At 61.4% G+C, this 12774-nt stretch overlaps 5 protein-coding genes across 6 annotated transcripts in view; all 5 read right to left on the reverse strand.

Annotated features, from left to right (window-relative positions):
- Positions 1-99: 99 nt before the first annotated feature.
- ABB37_05763 (hypothetical protein) lies at positions 100-2588 on the reverse strand (the record flags this gene model as incomplete). Of its 2 annotated transcripts, none has more annotated exons than XM_015803914.1 (1): positions 100-2588. In XM_015803914.1, exon 1 carries the CDS (start codon positions 2509-2511, stop codon positions 100-102), a length of 2412 nt encoding a protein of 803 aa, XP_015657739.1. In that variant the 5' UTR covers positions 2512-2588. The 2 variants fall into 2 exon arrangements, with proteins under 2 accessions (XP_015657739.1, XP_015657738.1); XM_015803913.1 differs by having other exon boundaries at positions 100-2554.
- A 407-nt stretch (positions 2589-2995) lies between these two features.
- On the reverse strand, positions 2996-6010 carry ABB37_05764 (hypothetical protein; the record flags this gene model as incomplete). Its single annotated transcript, XM_015803915.1, has 1 exon — positions 2996-6010. The coding sequence occupies exon 1, from the start codon at positions 5741-5743 to the stop codon at positions 2996-2998; it is 2748 nt and encodes a 915-aa protein (XP_015657740.1). The 5' UTR covers positions 5744-6010.
- A 364-nt stretch (positions 6011-6374) lies between these two features.
- Positions 6375-8907, reverse strand: ABB37_05765 (hypothetical protein; the record flags this gene model as incomplete). Its single annotated transcript, XM_015803916.1, has 1 exon — positions 6375-8907. Exon 1 carries the CDS (start codon positions 8802-8804, stop codon positions 6375-6377), a length of 2430 nt encoding a protein of 809 aa, XP_015657741.1. The 5' UTR covers positions 8805-8907.
- Positions 8908-9840: 933 nt separating this feature from the next.
- ABB37_05766 (putative mitochondrial STOP axonemal protein) lies at positions 9841-10993 on the reverse strand (the record flags this gene model as incomplete). Its single annotated transcript, XM_015803917.1, has 1 exon — positions 9841-10993. Exon 1 carries the CDS (start codon positions 10645-10647, stop codon positions 9841-9843), a length of 807 nt encoding a protein of 268 aa, XP_015657742.1. The 5' UTR covers positions 10648-10993.
- A 668-nt stretch (positions 10994-11661) lies between these two features.
- The window catches only part of ABB37_05767 (hypothetical protein), a gene marked incomplete at its 3' end in the record, with an annotated part of 1409 nt that continues 296 nt past the window's right edge, over positions 11662-12774 (reverse strand). Inside the window, exon 1 of the mRNA XM_015803918.1 lies at positions 11662-12774. This exon is cut by the window's right edge and continues 296 nt beyond it. Within this exon, the coding sequence (XP_015657743.1) occupies positions 11662-12714 (1053 nt within the window). The 5' untranslated portion in view covers positions 12715-12774.

Consider the following 12774-nt stretch of genomic DNA (forward strand, 5'->3'; position numbering starts at 1 on the left):
TCGTTGCGCAACCGCCGCAGCAATGCGCTTCTTCCACTGCACGCGACGTCAGCGGTGGGGGAAAACAGAAAAATCCAGAAAAACGGAAGGAAAAAGAGGCTACGTAGACCAACGCAACAGCCTCTGCGCCTCCGGCTGTCCGTAAAACTCCAAGGCTCGCAGTCGGTACCACTGCGCATACACGCGCAACAGATCCACCCAATAGGCCTCCTGACTGTGCGAGCACGCCAGCCACGACATCATGCTCCACCGTTCCTTGCTTTCGCCTTTCGTGTCGTTCTTCTTGTGCTGGTCGAACAGCGGCACGTAGGCGCAGCCACCTTGCGCGCGGCTCCGCTGGCGTATCATCATGTCGAGGAAAAACATGCGCAGTTGCCGCGGGAGCGCTTGACGGACGGGCTCCAGCGCTCCCCAGCGGTACAGCAGTTCACTACGCCCGCTTTCCGTGTCTCTCAAAGCATCTTGAACGGATCTAAGAGCACGATAACAGCACGTGGTGCAAGGCTCAGGACAGTCTCCCGAGGTTGGTGGGACCAAACCTGGGTGAGAGGTAACCGCAGCGTTGTTTTCCAGCAATGCGGTGCAGTGACAGCTGTGAAAGGCTTGCATGACCGCCGGGATCTCCAACGAGGTCGGGCACGACGCCTTCACCGCGCTCGCGACGACGGAGGACGTGCCTGCGTACGTCTGCCTCCACCCCTCCTCCGCCTCGTGGTCGTCCTGCACGTGATAAAAGGACGTCGCCATGATAGGTGGGAGCAGCCGACTCTCCCGCCCGTCCCTGCTGCGCTTTGCTGGATCGTCGTCCTCCTTGCGCTTTCCAGGCAGCGACACATCTTCTTGAACTTGTCCGCGCAGACGTCGCACCGTCGATGCTAACCGCTTCATTTCCTCCGTACCTACGACTAGGTGGCTGAGCACGTGCTGTGCGACATCCTCGATCTGCTGCTCCCACGCCACCATCGAGGGCAGATGCTGCGCCGAGAAGCGTGGCGTGACAAGGGCCGCCACAATGCGGTAATAGAGGCTGACCATTTCCGTGAAGAGCTCTTCCAACTGCGGCTTCTTTTCGATGGTGTTGTGTAGCTCACGCAGGCGAAGAAGATGGCGTTCCACCACCGCGCCACCAGCAGCCTGTGACGACATCAGCTCTGCTTCCAAGGTGGGACAGGCATCCAGAGTTCGCAGCAGCGCCGCAATGTTGCTCTGCGCTTCCAGTAAATTCACTTTCGCCAGCGTTGATGCTTGCGGGTTTGCCTCGGGTGCTCCTTGCTGCCGTTGCTTTTGCCGTTGAATACGTGCCACGTACCAGAGAGAGGCGTTGGAGTAGAAAAGGATCTCCAAGGCGTCCGCACCGAAGTCCGCGCAGGCCTGCAGCGCCGAGCGTGCGCCTTTCGCTGCAGCGTACAGGGCAGAGTCGGCGCACGCACCCGCTACAGGAGCCAACATGCACGAGGCGGCGAGAAACCGAGGTATGTGGCTGTTGATCGACTCGCGCATCTCATTCGCCGCGCATGTCCGCGCACGGTTCTCGGTCCCCGCCACCTCCGCTTCCTGCTCGGCTTGGTCGAGAGGAAGACGAAACAGCAGGTGCTCACCGACCGGCTGCACCCCACCCGGAGAGCCCGCTGCCTGCTGCGCTTTCGGTACCGTGAAGACTCCCAGCTGCTCCGCCCACCGTCGCTCGCCTGCCGCAACCTCGCGCCGCCGTTTGATCGCCGTCGCCTCTGCATTCCACGCCTGCAGCGAGTGTGCGGTAGAGGGGAAGAGGTTCGCGGCGTCCACGTGCACCTCCAGTGCGGGCAGCACGACGGCATCTGCGTCTGTCTCCCGCTCCTTCGCGCACCACCGCAGCAGCGCTCCGCGGCGCCGTCGCAGCGCAGCGAGGAGTTTTTCGGCCGAACGGGTGAAGACGGCGTCGTTGTCGCGGAGGTCCACCAACTCCAGCGCAGGGAGACGCCCCGCGAGGGGATGGCGGTCTCCCGCATCACCGCTGCAACTCTCCGTCTCCGCTGCTTCTGCCAGCGGCATCACCGGTGCCTCCTCGCATCCTTCGACGAGATAGGTCGTCAGCGCGTCGCAGAGCGCGTCGATGCTGCGAGGACCGGCCCCCACGCCGCGGGCATCCACCACGCGCAGCCAGCGCAGCATCGGCAGCACGCGGAAGAACGCCGCCGTGCCGGCATCGCCCAGGTACGTCTTGGACAGGGTTATGTGGGTGGGGTAGCGTAGGGTAGGCTGGAAGGAAATCAGGAGGAAGTCGGTGAGGGCAGGAGGGAGGGGGTTGATGTCGTCGCTGTCTTCGTTGCTGCTGTCCTTCGTCGTTTCGTGTGGCGCCGACGGCGCGAGTTGAAGGGCCGCCGCGGTCGCCTGTAGTGCGACGTCGATGCCGTGAAAGAGCTTCACCAACTCGGTGTGCGACACGCAGCCCTCCTCCTCGCACGCGTACTGGTACAGCGTGGAGGTGGACCGCGTGAACGGCGTGAGGCGCGGAAGCGTTAAGGCGCTCATGGTGACCACAACGGAGATGCGGGTGAGCCTCGAATTGCCTTTCTGTGGAGAGGTGCGAGAAGCACGAGAGGGTTTTCTGTGCGGCCAGGTTTGGCGGCCCGTTACCGGGAGAGCAATGCGATGAAAGGCGGAGAAGAGCAAAGAGAGAGCGTTGTGCTTCGACGCTTCAGGCATGCACAGGACATCGTGGGAGGCAGAGGTGATGGTGCGGTGCGTGGCGCTCCGCACGTCTCTCTTACGCTCTTTTCCCCCACGCACAACATGCGGGGTTCATGTGCTGAGCTGTGCATGTTGAGAGGAGACAAGAACGGAAACACTGCTTTACGGATGATAACCTTTCTTTTTTACTGCGGTGCACGTTGACCCTTCATTGGCACACAAACAACCTCTCAGCGACACGACCCGCAAGCAACAGCAGCGAGCACGAGGACACCACATCACATGAGCTTTATCTCTCGCCGCACCCACTCCTTCTTACCCCGCTTCAGGAATGCGGTGCGCGGCGTAAGGCACCCGACACACGCCGGTCCAGTGCCTCGATCACCTGCAGCACCTCCGCCGCAAACACGGACGACTGATTGATGCCACCACTGCCACTGTGGTTGTTGTCGCTATCACCTTTGCTGCCGCCGTCGTAGGCATGGCCGTACGTGTGACTCCGCTGCCGTGAGGGAACGGCAGAAGGGGAGACGGGAAGTGGCGGCGGGGAGGGCGGGCCGTGCGGCTGGGACGGCGGCTGCGGCTGCGGCTGCTTCCGCACGTCTCCGTAAAGGGAGTAGAGCAACATGCGCTCTGTCGTCGTGGCTGCGGTGGGCAGCGGTGGACGCGCAGCGGGAGAGGAGGAGAATGAGGCTGACGGTGCTTCGGGTAATGAAGCCGGGTACGTGCGACTCACGGGCCGGCGAGAAGGCATCACCGGCTGGCTTTCCAGAGAGGCGTTGATCGCACCGTTCTCCGGCGTTGCTGCGTAGATGCTATGCCGCACGATAGGGGTTGGCGTGTCCACCAGCGACGCTGCAGAGGGAGGAAGGGGGAGAGGTGGCGCCTGTGAAGCTTTGTAATGCCGGGCCTCCGCGAAGGTTTCGCTGGGCACTTCAGCCGGCTCCAAAGTCTGCCCTGTGTCCGTGTCACCATCTGCTGCTGCTGCGCCACCTCTATCAAGCTGTTGAGATAATGGTGGATCGGGTAGAGAAGGAGGCGTGTCATCTTTCATGTCCGCCTGCTGTTGCCTGTGCTGACTGTGCCGCCCATCGCTGGCTCCCTCCCTGGAGTCATCTCTTCCACGAGGCGTCTGCCGCCGCTGCTGTTCTTCGTCCTCTTGCGGTCCGAGACGCACCCCTCTGAAGACTTCGGTGTCTGCGCCGCTTCTTTGCACACCCTCCTGCTTCATGCTGCGGGCTGCTTCCAACTGATCCAAGTCCTTCTGCAGTTCGGCGTGCTGCCCTAGCAGCCGCTCCACCGAGTGCTGAATGAGCGCCCAGTCCTCGCGGCACCGCAGCACGCTCGCCAGCGCAGCTCGCCGTTGCGCCTCCTCACTCGTGTGCCGCTGCAGCGCATCGTCGGCCTGCTGCGCCTTCTGCTGGAGTTGCAGCACCAACCCGCGAGATGCACCGGACTGTGTCTCCTGCTCGCGCAGTGCCCTCTGCGCCGCCTCCAGTTCCTTCTGTGTTTCTTCGTAGCGCGTTTGGAAGTGTTCGGCCGCCGCCACGGTGCGACGGTGTTCGTGCCGGACCGTGCCCAGCATCGCCGCCACGTGCTTCATCGCCAGCAGGATCGGGGAGAGGGCGGTGCGCAGGAAGACCTGCTCGGACAGCGCAGCACTCGACGGCGTAGTGGAGGGCGACGTTGCTCGCCGGCGCTCGATCATAAACTGCCGCGTCCAGGACGGAGATTTAAATTCTGGCGGGGTGGCCGAAGCGGCATCTTCGCCCGGCTGCTGCTGCTGCACGTCGTGCTGCTGCACCGATGCCGAAGGGCGGACAGACGTCGGCGTCGCCTCTGCAGGACCGTCCGACGCATCTCCCCACACGACCGCCTCTGCGTTATGCAGGAGCCGCTCGGCGTGTAGACGAGCCGTCTCGGAAGAAGAGGAAGGAGCGGCGGCGGTGTCGGTGGGAGTTGGTGTTGGTGGCGATCGGGAGGCGGAAAAGAGGACTACGTGAGGCGGGTTCACACCGCCTGCACCCGCCAGGGCATCTCCGGCGTCTTCTGCGGCGCCGGTGATGCGGAAGAGCTCCTTTGCGCTCTGCCGGCTGCCGTGAAAAGGCTCGTCGTTGTGCGCCACGCTTCGCTGGTAGTCGTACGCGACGTCGCTGAGAACACCCGCCAGTCGCTGAACGGCCTCGTGCAAGGCGGTGGTCAGTCGCTCACGCGCCGCCGCGTGCGCGCGCACGTCCACCCCTTCCGCGCTCAACTGTTCCTGAAGAAGGTGCAGCTGACTCTGCAACGCGGTCTGCTGCTGCGCGATAAACTCCTTCTCGTGACGCGCCTCCGCGGCTGCCTCTTGTAACCTCTTCACTTCCCCTTGTTGACCTTGCAGGGCGGCGCCCAGCTCAACCACCCGGTGCCACGCCTCCTGCACCTTCGCATCCAGCTCATCGCGCTCCGCCGTGAGGGAGAGGACTCTCAGCTTTTCATCCGCCGCCTCACGACGGTGCTCGTCTAGACGCGTCTGGCAAACCCGCAGACGATCCTGTGCGCCCTGCAGGTCCAGCGCGAGCGCCTGCTTCTCCGCCTCCAAGCCTTGGCACTTCTGCCGAAGGTCGCTGCGCGCCTCCTCGACCGCACGGGCCTGCTGACGTACCTGTGCGAGTTGACGGGAGATGTGGAAGAGCTCACTACGTAGATCGGCCACTACCTGCAACTCACTTGGAGGCGGCGCAGCTGACAAGCTGACCGAGAGGGACGCACCGTCTTGCACAGCGGTCGACGCGCGAGGAGCGCTGCGAGGGCTCCCTGTTGATGCATCCTCGACGATTGGAGAAGGAGGAGGATGAGGTGCACGGGATGTGTTGACCGTAAGTGGTGCAGTTGCTATGCGCTGACGCTGTGGTTGCTGCGCCGTAGATTCTACGTGGCGCAACGTCCTCGACTCCCCGGCGTTCTCGGGTGGTGTGCGTGATGGAGAGGAAGTCGTCCGGGACGGCGTCTGTGGCTGATCGTTGTGGGCTGGGCGAGCTGGCGTGTGCGTCGACTCCACCTCCGATACGTTGGAAGAGCTCCCGCTACTCATACCGATGCAACTTTTGAGCAGAGCGCGATGGGGTGCCTCTCCTCCAGCCCAACTGCTAAAAGGAAAAGAAAGCGGAATGCGTTGGTCAGTTCTATGCTGAGTGTTCTATGCGGGGAATACACACACACACACACACAAGGGTAGGAAACGATGGGTATGCTTTCACGTTAGGGAGACACCACATCCGTACTACACGTCCGCAGAGCACCGTGTCGGTACGGGACGAGGACAAATAATAATAATAGTAACTGTGTGATTTGTTCTTCCTGCGGTGGCGCGGGATTGAAGGAAGTCGAACATCGCTGGCCGGAGAAGATGCGAGAGAAGGTGAGAAGTTGGTGGCGAAGAACAGCAAGGGAAGTGACAGATGAGGGCCCCACCGAAGCTCTCCTCTTCCTCCCCTCCCCCCCCTCCTCCTCGTCTTGCCATGCGTCCTCCCTGAGCAAAGAAAGAGCAGCGCAACACAAACAGTTAGGATGGATGCGCTCAACGGCAACAACCCCCCCCCTTTCAAAAAATTCGTACCTTTACACTTGAAGAAGTTCACCTCTTTAAAAGAAATAACAAAAAATTGGGTCATTGCAACTTCACACGTGCCGACACGAGCGAGAAACGCTGGAACTTCTCCGCCTCACTGCTGGTGATCCCGCTCGTTCAGCATCGCGTGCACCTCGCCTAAGCGTTCGTTTGCCGTGTGCACCGCCGCCACGCCTCTGCGATGCACAATGGCGTCGAGCAGCGTCTGTTGCCACTTGTCGAGTGTGCGCGTCATCTCGGACACGCGACCTTCCAAAACTGCGACGCGGGCCATCAAGCGCTCACGTCGCTGACCCTGCATCCGCTCTCGCTGCTCCAAGTCCCGCGCCTGCCGCTCCACAAGCGCCGCAAGCTCCACGGTGGCCGCGTCCACTTCCGCCTGCGGCGCCGCGCAGAGCCAGCGACGATGACACACGGGAATTAAGTTCACAAGCTTCGTAAGCGACTCGCGACTCGCCGCGACATCGAGCTTCACTGTTCTTACTGCCTCTTCTTCCAGCGGCTCCTTCGCTTTCCCCACCGTCGGGTGCAGACGCAGAGTGCCACAGCGCGCGTAGAGAGCCGAGCGCAGCAGGGAGAGGAGGACGACGCTGAAGATGCGGTGCCGCTCGCAGACGCCCAACTTCGGCACTGACGCCTCCGGCACTAGGAGCAGCTCCTGCTCCCCCAGCGCCACACTGAAGCCGCGGGTGTCGTAGGGGAGGCGCAGCGCGATGGGTGGTGGCACGGCGTTGGCCGTGCTCAGCAGCGACAGTGCCCGCGACCCCTCCGCGGTGGTCCGTGCCGCCTCGCACGTCGGCTGCCAGCAGCTCCAGCCCTTTCGCTGACGGTCCCAGCACGGCAACGCCAGCAGGTACGACGCCTCTCCCGTCTCTCCGCATCGCAGGAGACAGAGGTTGCGCGACTGCGTCATGGAGACGGTGTGCGTGGTGGAGGGCACGGCAGGCGAGAGGCACTCCCGCACCGCACCGTCCCGGCCGTCGAGGTGCACCGTGAAGGATATATTTGGAGCGCCGGTGGACTGCACGAAGGCGGCGCGGTGCCGTGCCAGCAGGTCCGGCTCGCTGACCCACGCCCCCTTCACCACCCCGTTGGCTGTGCAGAAGAAGACGGCGTGGGTGCCGGCGTCGGCGTCGATACGGCAGCCGCGGATCGCCAATGCCTCATCCCAGCTCGCCGTCAGCTCGCCGCGGATCAAGTGATGCACTTCAATGCTGATGGCACGCTCCTCTTCCCCCTTCAGCGCCGCCAGTCGGCTTCGCTCTTCCTCGAGCGTCCGCACACGTCCGTCGTCGACGGCGGCCGCAGTGGCCAGTGCCGGCAGCGCGTCCTCTTCACTGATGTGCACCGCGTAGACGTCGCCGCTGCTGCTCAGTACCAGTAGAATCGCCGGCATGCTGGGCGTGGGGGCCAGCGCGTACAGATCCACTAAGTCCGTCTGCGCGGTGCGGCCGCGCTGCGCGTCTGCGACGTCCGTCGAGGCTGTAGTATTTGCTGTCTTTGCTGCGACTGCGTTGTCTTCCGCGCCGGTGGGCACGTCGTCGTCCGACTCCTTGTCAATAGGGATGACCTCATCGAAGGCCTGCCGCTCTGCCACGCCTTGCTGAGGCGAGTTCGCTAAGTGGGACGCCGTCAGCACTGTGCCGCTGGTGGGGCTGCTCGTCATGTGCACCTCGTACACGGGGAGGGCCGCCCTCTTGGCGCTGGCGGCGTAGACGCTGGGGGACGCAAACGGCGGCGACGTGGCCGCGGGAGACGGCGCACGAGAAGCACCTGTAGTAGACTTGTGACGACGGATGCCGGTGCTCGTTGACGTGCCGTCTTCACCAGTTTTCCCGTTCTTTGGTTTTGCTGCCGCCGATGCGGGGACGGAGGGGGTCACAGACGACGGGGATGGCGCGCCATTCGCCGCTTTGCTCGACACCTCTTCGTTGGTCTCCAGCAGACACCGCTGCATCAGCGGCCGAAGAGCCACACGCCGATGCCGCGGCAGCACCACCCCCAACCGAGAGCGGCTCGTATCGTAGATCATCATGTCGCCGGTCACAAACAGCACGTACAGGACGTGCGGGGCAACCGGGTGCCAGCACACGCTGCGCACTATCTCCGGCATCTTCAGTGCGCACACCGCGGCCGGCTCAACCGCAATATCGACGATGTAATGGTGGCGCTGCACGTTGCTGATCACGGCGATTTGATGCCCATCTGGTGACGCGTGCAGGGAGTGTCGAAAGAGCGGCGATGCCAGCTCCTCGTTCGTTGTTAGGACTAAGGCACGCTCAGCCACGTCGGCCGTCGCGGTGCTGCGCTCACGAGTGGCCTCAGCGGTGTAGTGCTCCAACTCGGTAGCGGTACAGGGAAGGGCAGCGTGGGGGTTGAAGCGCGCGTGGCGGGCTAGCGGCAAGGCGGCCAGCTGCTCCTCTGAGGGAAAGGAGCTGGAGAACAGAAACAGACTATCCGTGACATCCTTCGTGGCGGCCAGGAAGGTGTCGTTGCCGATGTGCACTACACCGTTAGACCTCATGCTGAGTACGCTAAACAAGATCGAATGAAGGCAACGAGTTCTCGAGGGAGAGAGGACAAAAAGGTCGGGCACGTTTGACGACGGAAAACACAGAGTTGATCTCTTCGGAAGTTGAGGACAGAAATCAGAGAGAGCGGCAGAAGAAGAATTGTAATACAGGAAGGAGAGGAGAAGCGCCGTGGAGTTGAAGATCTGCTGCAGACAGACGTGCGACTTACAGTCCGCAGTTCATGACAAATGAAGGAGAGATCAACTCCCCTTCACACCGTGTAACGGCTGAGGTGCTCTTCCTATTAAGAGCGTTAAAAGGGCAAAAAACAACAACAGACGAACAAGAATACTCGCAGGCGCCGGGCGGAACACCGCAGGCGATCTTCTCTTGCTGTTGTCGCCGTTGCAGCGACGTTGCGCACGAGACGACTCCCGCGGGAGGTCACAAAATGCCACGCGGTCGCCTCGAAAAGGCCACGACGGTGCTCTCTTCTTCCGTTTGTTATTTACATATATATATAGATATATTTCTCACCTTCCTCACGCTCATGGCTAGACAGAAAAAAAAAACTTCGCCTCCACGCAGATCTGCAGAAAGGTTCAGACGCACCTGCGTTGTATTGCGAACTTTTCTGGGCCGTTCCGCAGCGGAGCGTGGAGAACATGCGCGGTGCGTAGGAGGTGTAGTGCGTACAGACAACCAAACGGAAATAAAAAACAAGATAAATAGATACATACGTGTGTGGGTGACTCTAGAAGACAAAAACAAAGTAGAAAAGAACGCGAGAAGTCAGTGCCTCCCGTCGAACTCGCGTGGATGTGCTAAAGCTGGTCCGGCGGAGAGTCACCACGTCCTAGAGCGAAGCGACAAAAGGGGGAAAATACGCACACGCAAACACACACACACATGAAGTGCCTCGTGCTCTCCTTTTACAGTACAATAATACATCGGTACGTATGAAACAAAGCCAGGCTCCATAGAAGAGGAAAGGAAATGAAAAAAGAAAGAGCACAGAAGTACTTGAAGCCTTGGCAACCATCGTTATTACGCCGGCATCATCGTGTCACCAGACGGGATGTTGTACACCGAGAGCTTGATGTGGCCATCACGCGACGCCGGCCGCACCGGCACAAAGGCGGCCGGGCAGTCGTGGCGCATGTGCATGGGCGGCACCTGGTACGCGTTGGAGTTGGTGGTCTCGAAGTCGCGATTCTCGGGCATGGCGTCCTGGTTGTCACGACGCATCGCGCTGCGGGTCATCGGCACCTCCTTCGGCGGGTACTCCGCCGTGTAGCTCGTGACGCCGTCGAAGGGCACGTTGCCCTGCGGGGTGTCGTCCGCCTTGAAGCTCTTCGGCGGCTTGGGCAGGGCGTTGCGGTCAGCGAGGTCGCGCACTGGCTCCTCCATCGCCCCCTTGGTGGTGGAGTAGGTGCCGGGCAGCTTCGGCATTGGCTCCTGCTTGCGCCGGACACGGTTGTTCTCGGGCATCCACCCCGGGTAGTCAGCGCGGTTCGTCGACGTGCCTTCAAACGGCATCGGCGCCGCCGCCGCCTCGCGCGGCTTGTACGACTCTGCAGGGCGAAGATCTTTGCCCTCCAGCAGCTCCGCCGCCTCCTGATTCGTGGTCTTGAAGTGACCTTCTTCGGCCTTGGTGGGGAAGACGGTCTGCCGCGCGCGGCGCGGGCGCTCCCGCTCCGAGTTCTTGCCCACGTACTCATCGCGGTAGGTCGTCTCGCCCACAAATGGCACCTTCATGCCGGGGCAGTGGTGCTTGCCACACTCACAGATACGGCACACACAGGTGCGGCCATCGCCGTAGTCGAGACTGGCAACGGAGTGCAGCTGCGTCATCTTTTCTGTGTTGTTTTTGTCTGTGATGGGACGGAATGATTGAACGAGAAAGGAAAAGTGACGACGAGGTGCAAGCGGAGAACTACAATAGCAAGAGGTGGCGTGCACGATCGATGTGTTGTGCGTGGTGGTGATTAGTGGGGGGTGAGGTAAGTTGCTTAAAAGAAAAGGGAGGGCCTCATGCGAAACAGACGCAGAAGAAAAAGCGCTGGGTGAGAGGCACAGACAACGTCTCCGTGTAGGTGCGCAGTATCTTGCGTTGTTTTTCGTGAGGTATGCACAAGCAGAAGGCGGCTATAAGAGGAAGAAGGCGAAGGATAAAAAAATAATAAAAAACCTTTACAGCTGTTGAAAGAAAGGAGAAAAAGAGGGAGCGGAGGAGGCAGCAAAGAGAAGATTCAAAAGCGAGTGAGAAAAGCGAAGAAAGAAACCGATGGGCGAAGACGGCGGTCCAGCGAAGCGCCGCGGGAGCAGCAGCGCCTGATTTGGCTCGGGCTGCATACATGCTTTCACGTTCAAGCACACAACATCAACAAGAGACAGTATCGCACCGGAAAAGGCCCTCAACGCCGCTATGTGGAATCGCTAAGCACCGCTTCAGCTTTGCAAGATGGAACTCGTTACACCAGTTTGTCGGTCGACACCATCGCGGTGATGAAACCAAAAAAGAATCCAGGACAGGGGAGTGTCTAGGAAAACAGAGAAGGGTATAAAGAGGGCGAGATGGTTTGAACACCGCACGCCGCACACACGCGTGCTCGTGCAGAAGGCGTTTTTCTTCTCTTTTATGAAAAAGAGGTTCAACGTAACGAGAGTCGCCAGCGTGAAAATGAAAGTCAGGATGAGACACGTAAATGAACGGATCTTTCAAACAGCAATAACAGTAATAACACATGGGAGAGCGCTGATAAACATCAAAAAACGAATCAGAGACGCACAGCTCGAACAACAATAATAATAAACATCAAGGCAGCGAGAGACAACGACGGAGGGATTTTTTTTTGATTTCGCTGCTCATCGCCGCTGAGAGTAAGGTGCCTGCATCTTCACAAGTCGGTACGACAGCTCCGGCAACGTGCGGTTCATCGTGGAGCTCAGCGCCACATCCCGCTTCAGTCGAGGAGCTGTCATAGCACCGCCGTACCGACTCAAATGCAGCTGTACGCTCTCCTTCGTGGACGCCGTGCAGATGTGCATGTTGCCTGTGGCACGAATCGGCCCGTTTGAGGAGCCATGGCTGAAGACGGACTCCGCATCGCTCCCTTCCTCCGTATAAGAGGCGGCAGAGGCGCGCAGCGAGTCAGCGGCGGCGACAACTTCGTTGTGCTCCCCCGCTGAGGCGGCCCGCCACTGCTGTCGCTGCGCGGCGGCGGCGTGCTCGGCAGCCATGTCCCGCAGCGTCGCTTGCTTCCGCGCTTCCGCTACTGCACTGCGTGGTGCAGCCAGCCTGCCGCAGTAATACGCCGCTTCCTCTTCTGCCGCTGCTCGTTCGCGCTCCCGCGGCCCGTGGTGCGAGCTGTAGCTGCCGATCCACGGGGGCAGATCACTAGCGTCCAACACCGGCCGCGACGGCACAATGCGATCGCGGTCGACGCCCGGCATGTACACGGCGTTGTTGCGGCCCACCGGGAACTCCACTTTGCACCCCCGCTGGTGCATGACGAGGCCGTAGGTGGTGCTGCCGTACGCGGGCTCCGCGTAGCGCCGGGGCTGCGCGAGCTGGTTCAGGTGGGCCTGCCGTGCACGCAGCGTAGCCGACTCCGCCGCACTGAGGGAGCGGCGTCGGCCGCGGGTGGCGAGACGACGTTGGTGCCGTTCATCACGCCGCTTGCGCTCCTCCAGCGCCGCCTCCTCCTCCGCACGCAGGCGGGCGGCTTCAGCTGCCTGCCCCGCTTCGTAGGCGCGGAAAGTTTCTTCACGCTGCCGCAGCAGTTCTGACTCCGGCACGGAGTCGCGGCGGTGCGCGATGCTCCGCACACGTGCCGCGTCCTCGCGGTCGACGGCGGAGGCGTAGTTGGCGTATTCGTTCGCCGTGTAGAACGCTACGCGTGGACCGCCGTAACCCATTGTGTGTGTGTGTGTGTGTGTGTGTGTGTGCTGCGGAGTGAAGTTGGGTGTGAAGGAGGG

The sequence above is a fragment of the Leptomonas pyrrhocoris genome (assembly GCF_001293395.1).
Source record: "Leptomonas pyrrhocoris isolate H10 chromosome Unknown, whole genome shotgun sequence".
Lineage (NCBI taxonomy): Eukaryota > Euglenozoa > Kinetoplastea > Trypanosomatida > Trypanosomatidae > Leptomonas > Leptomonas pyrrhocoris.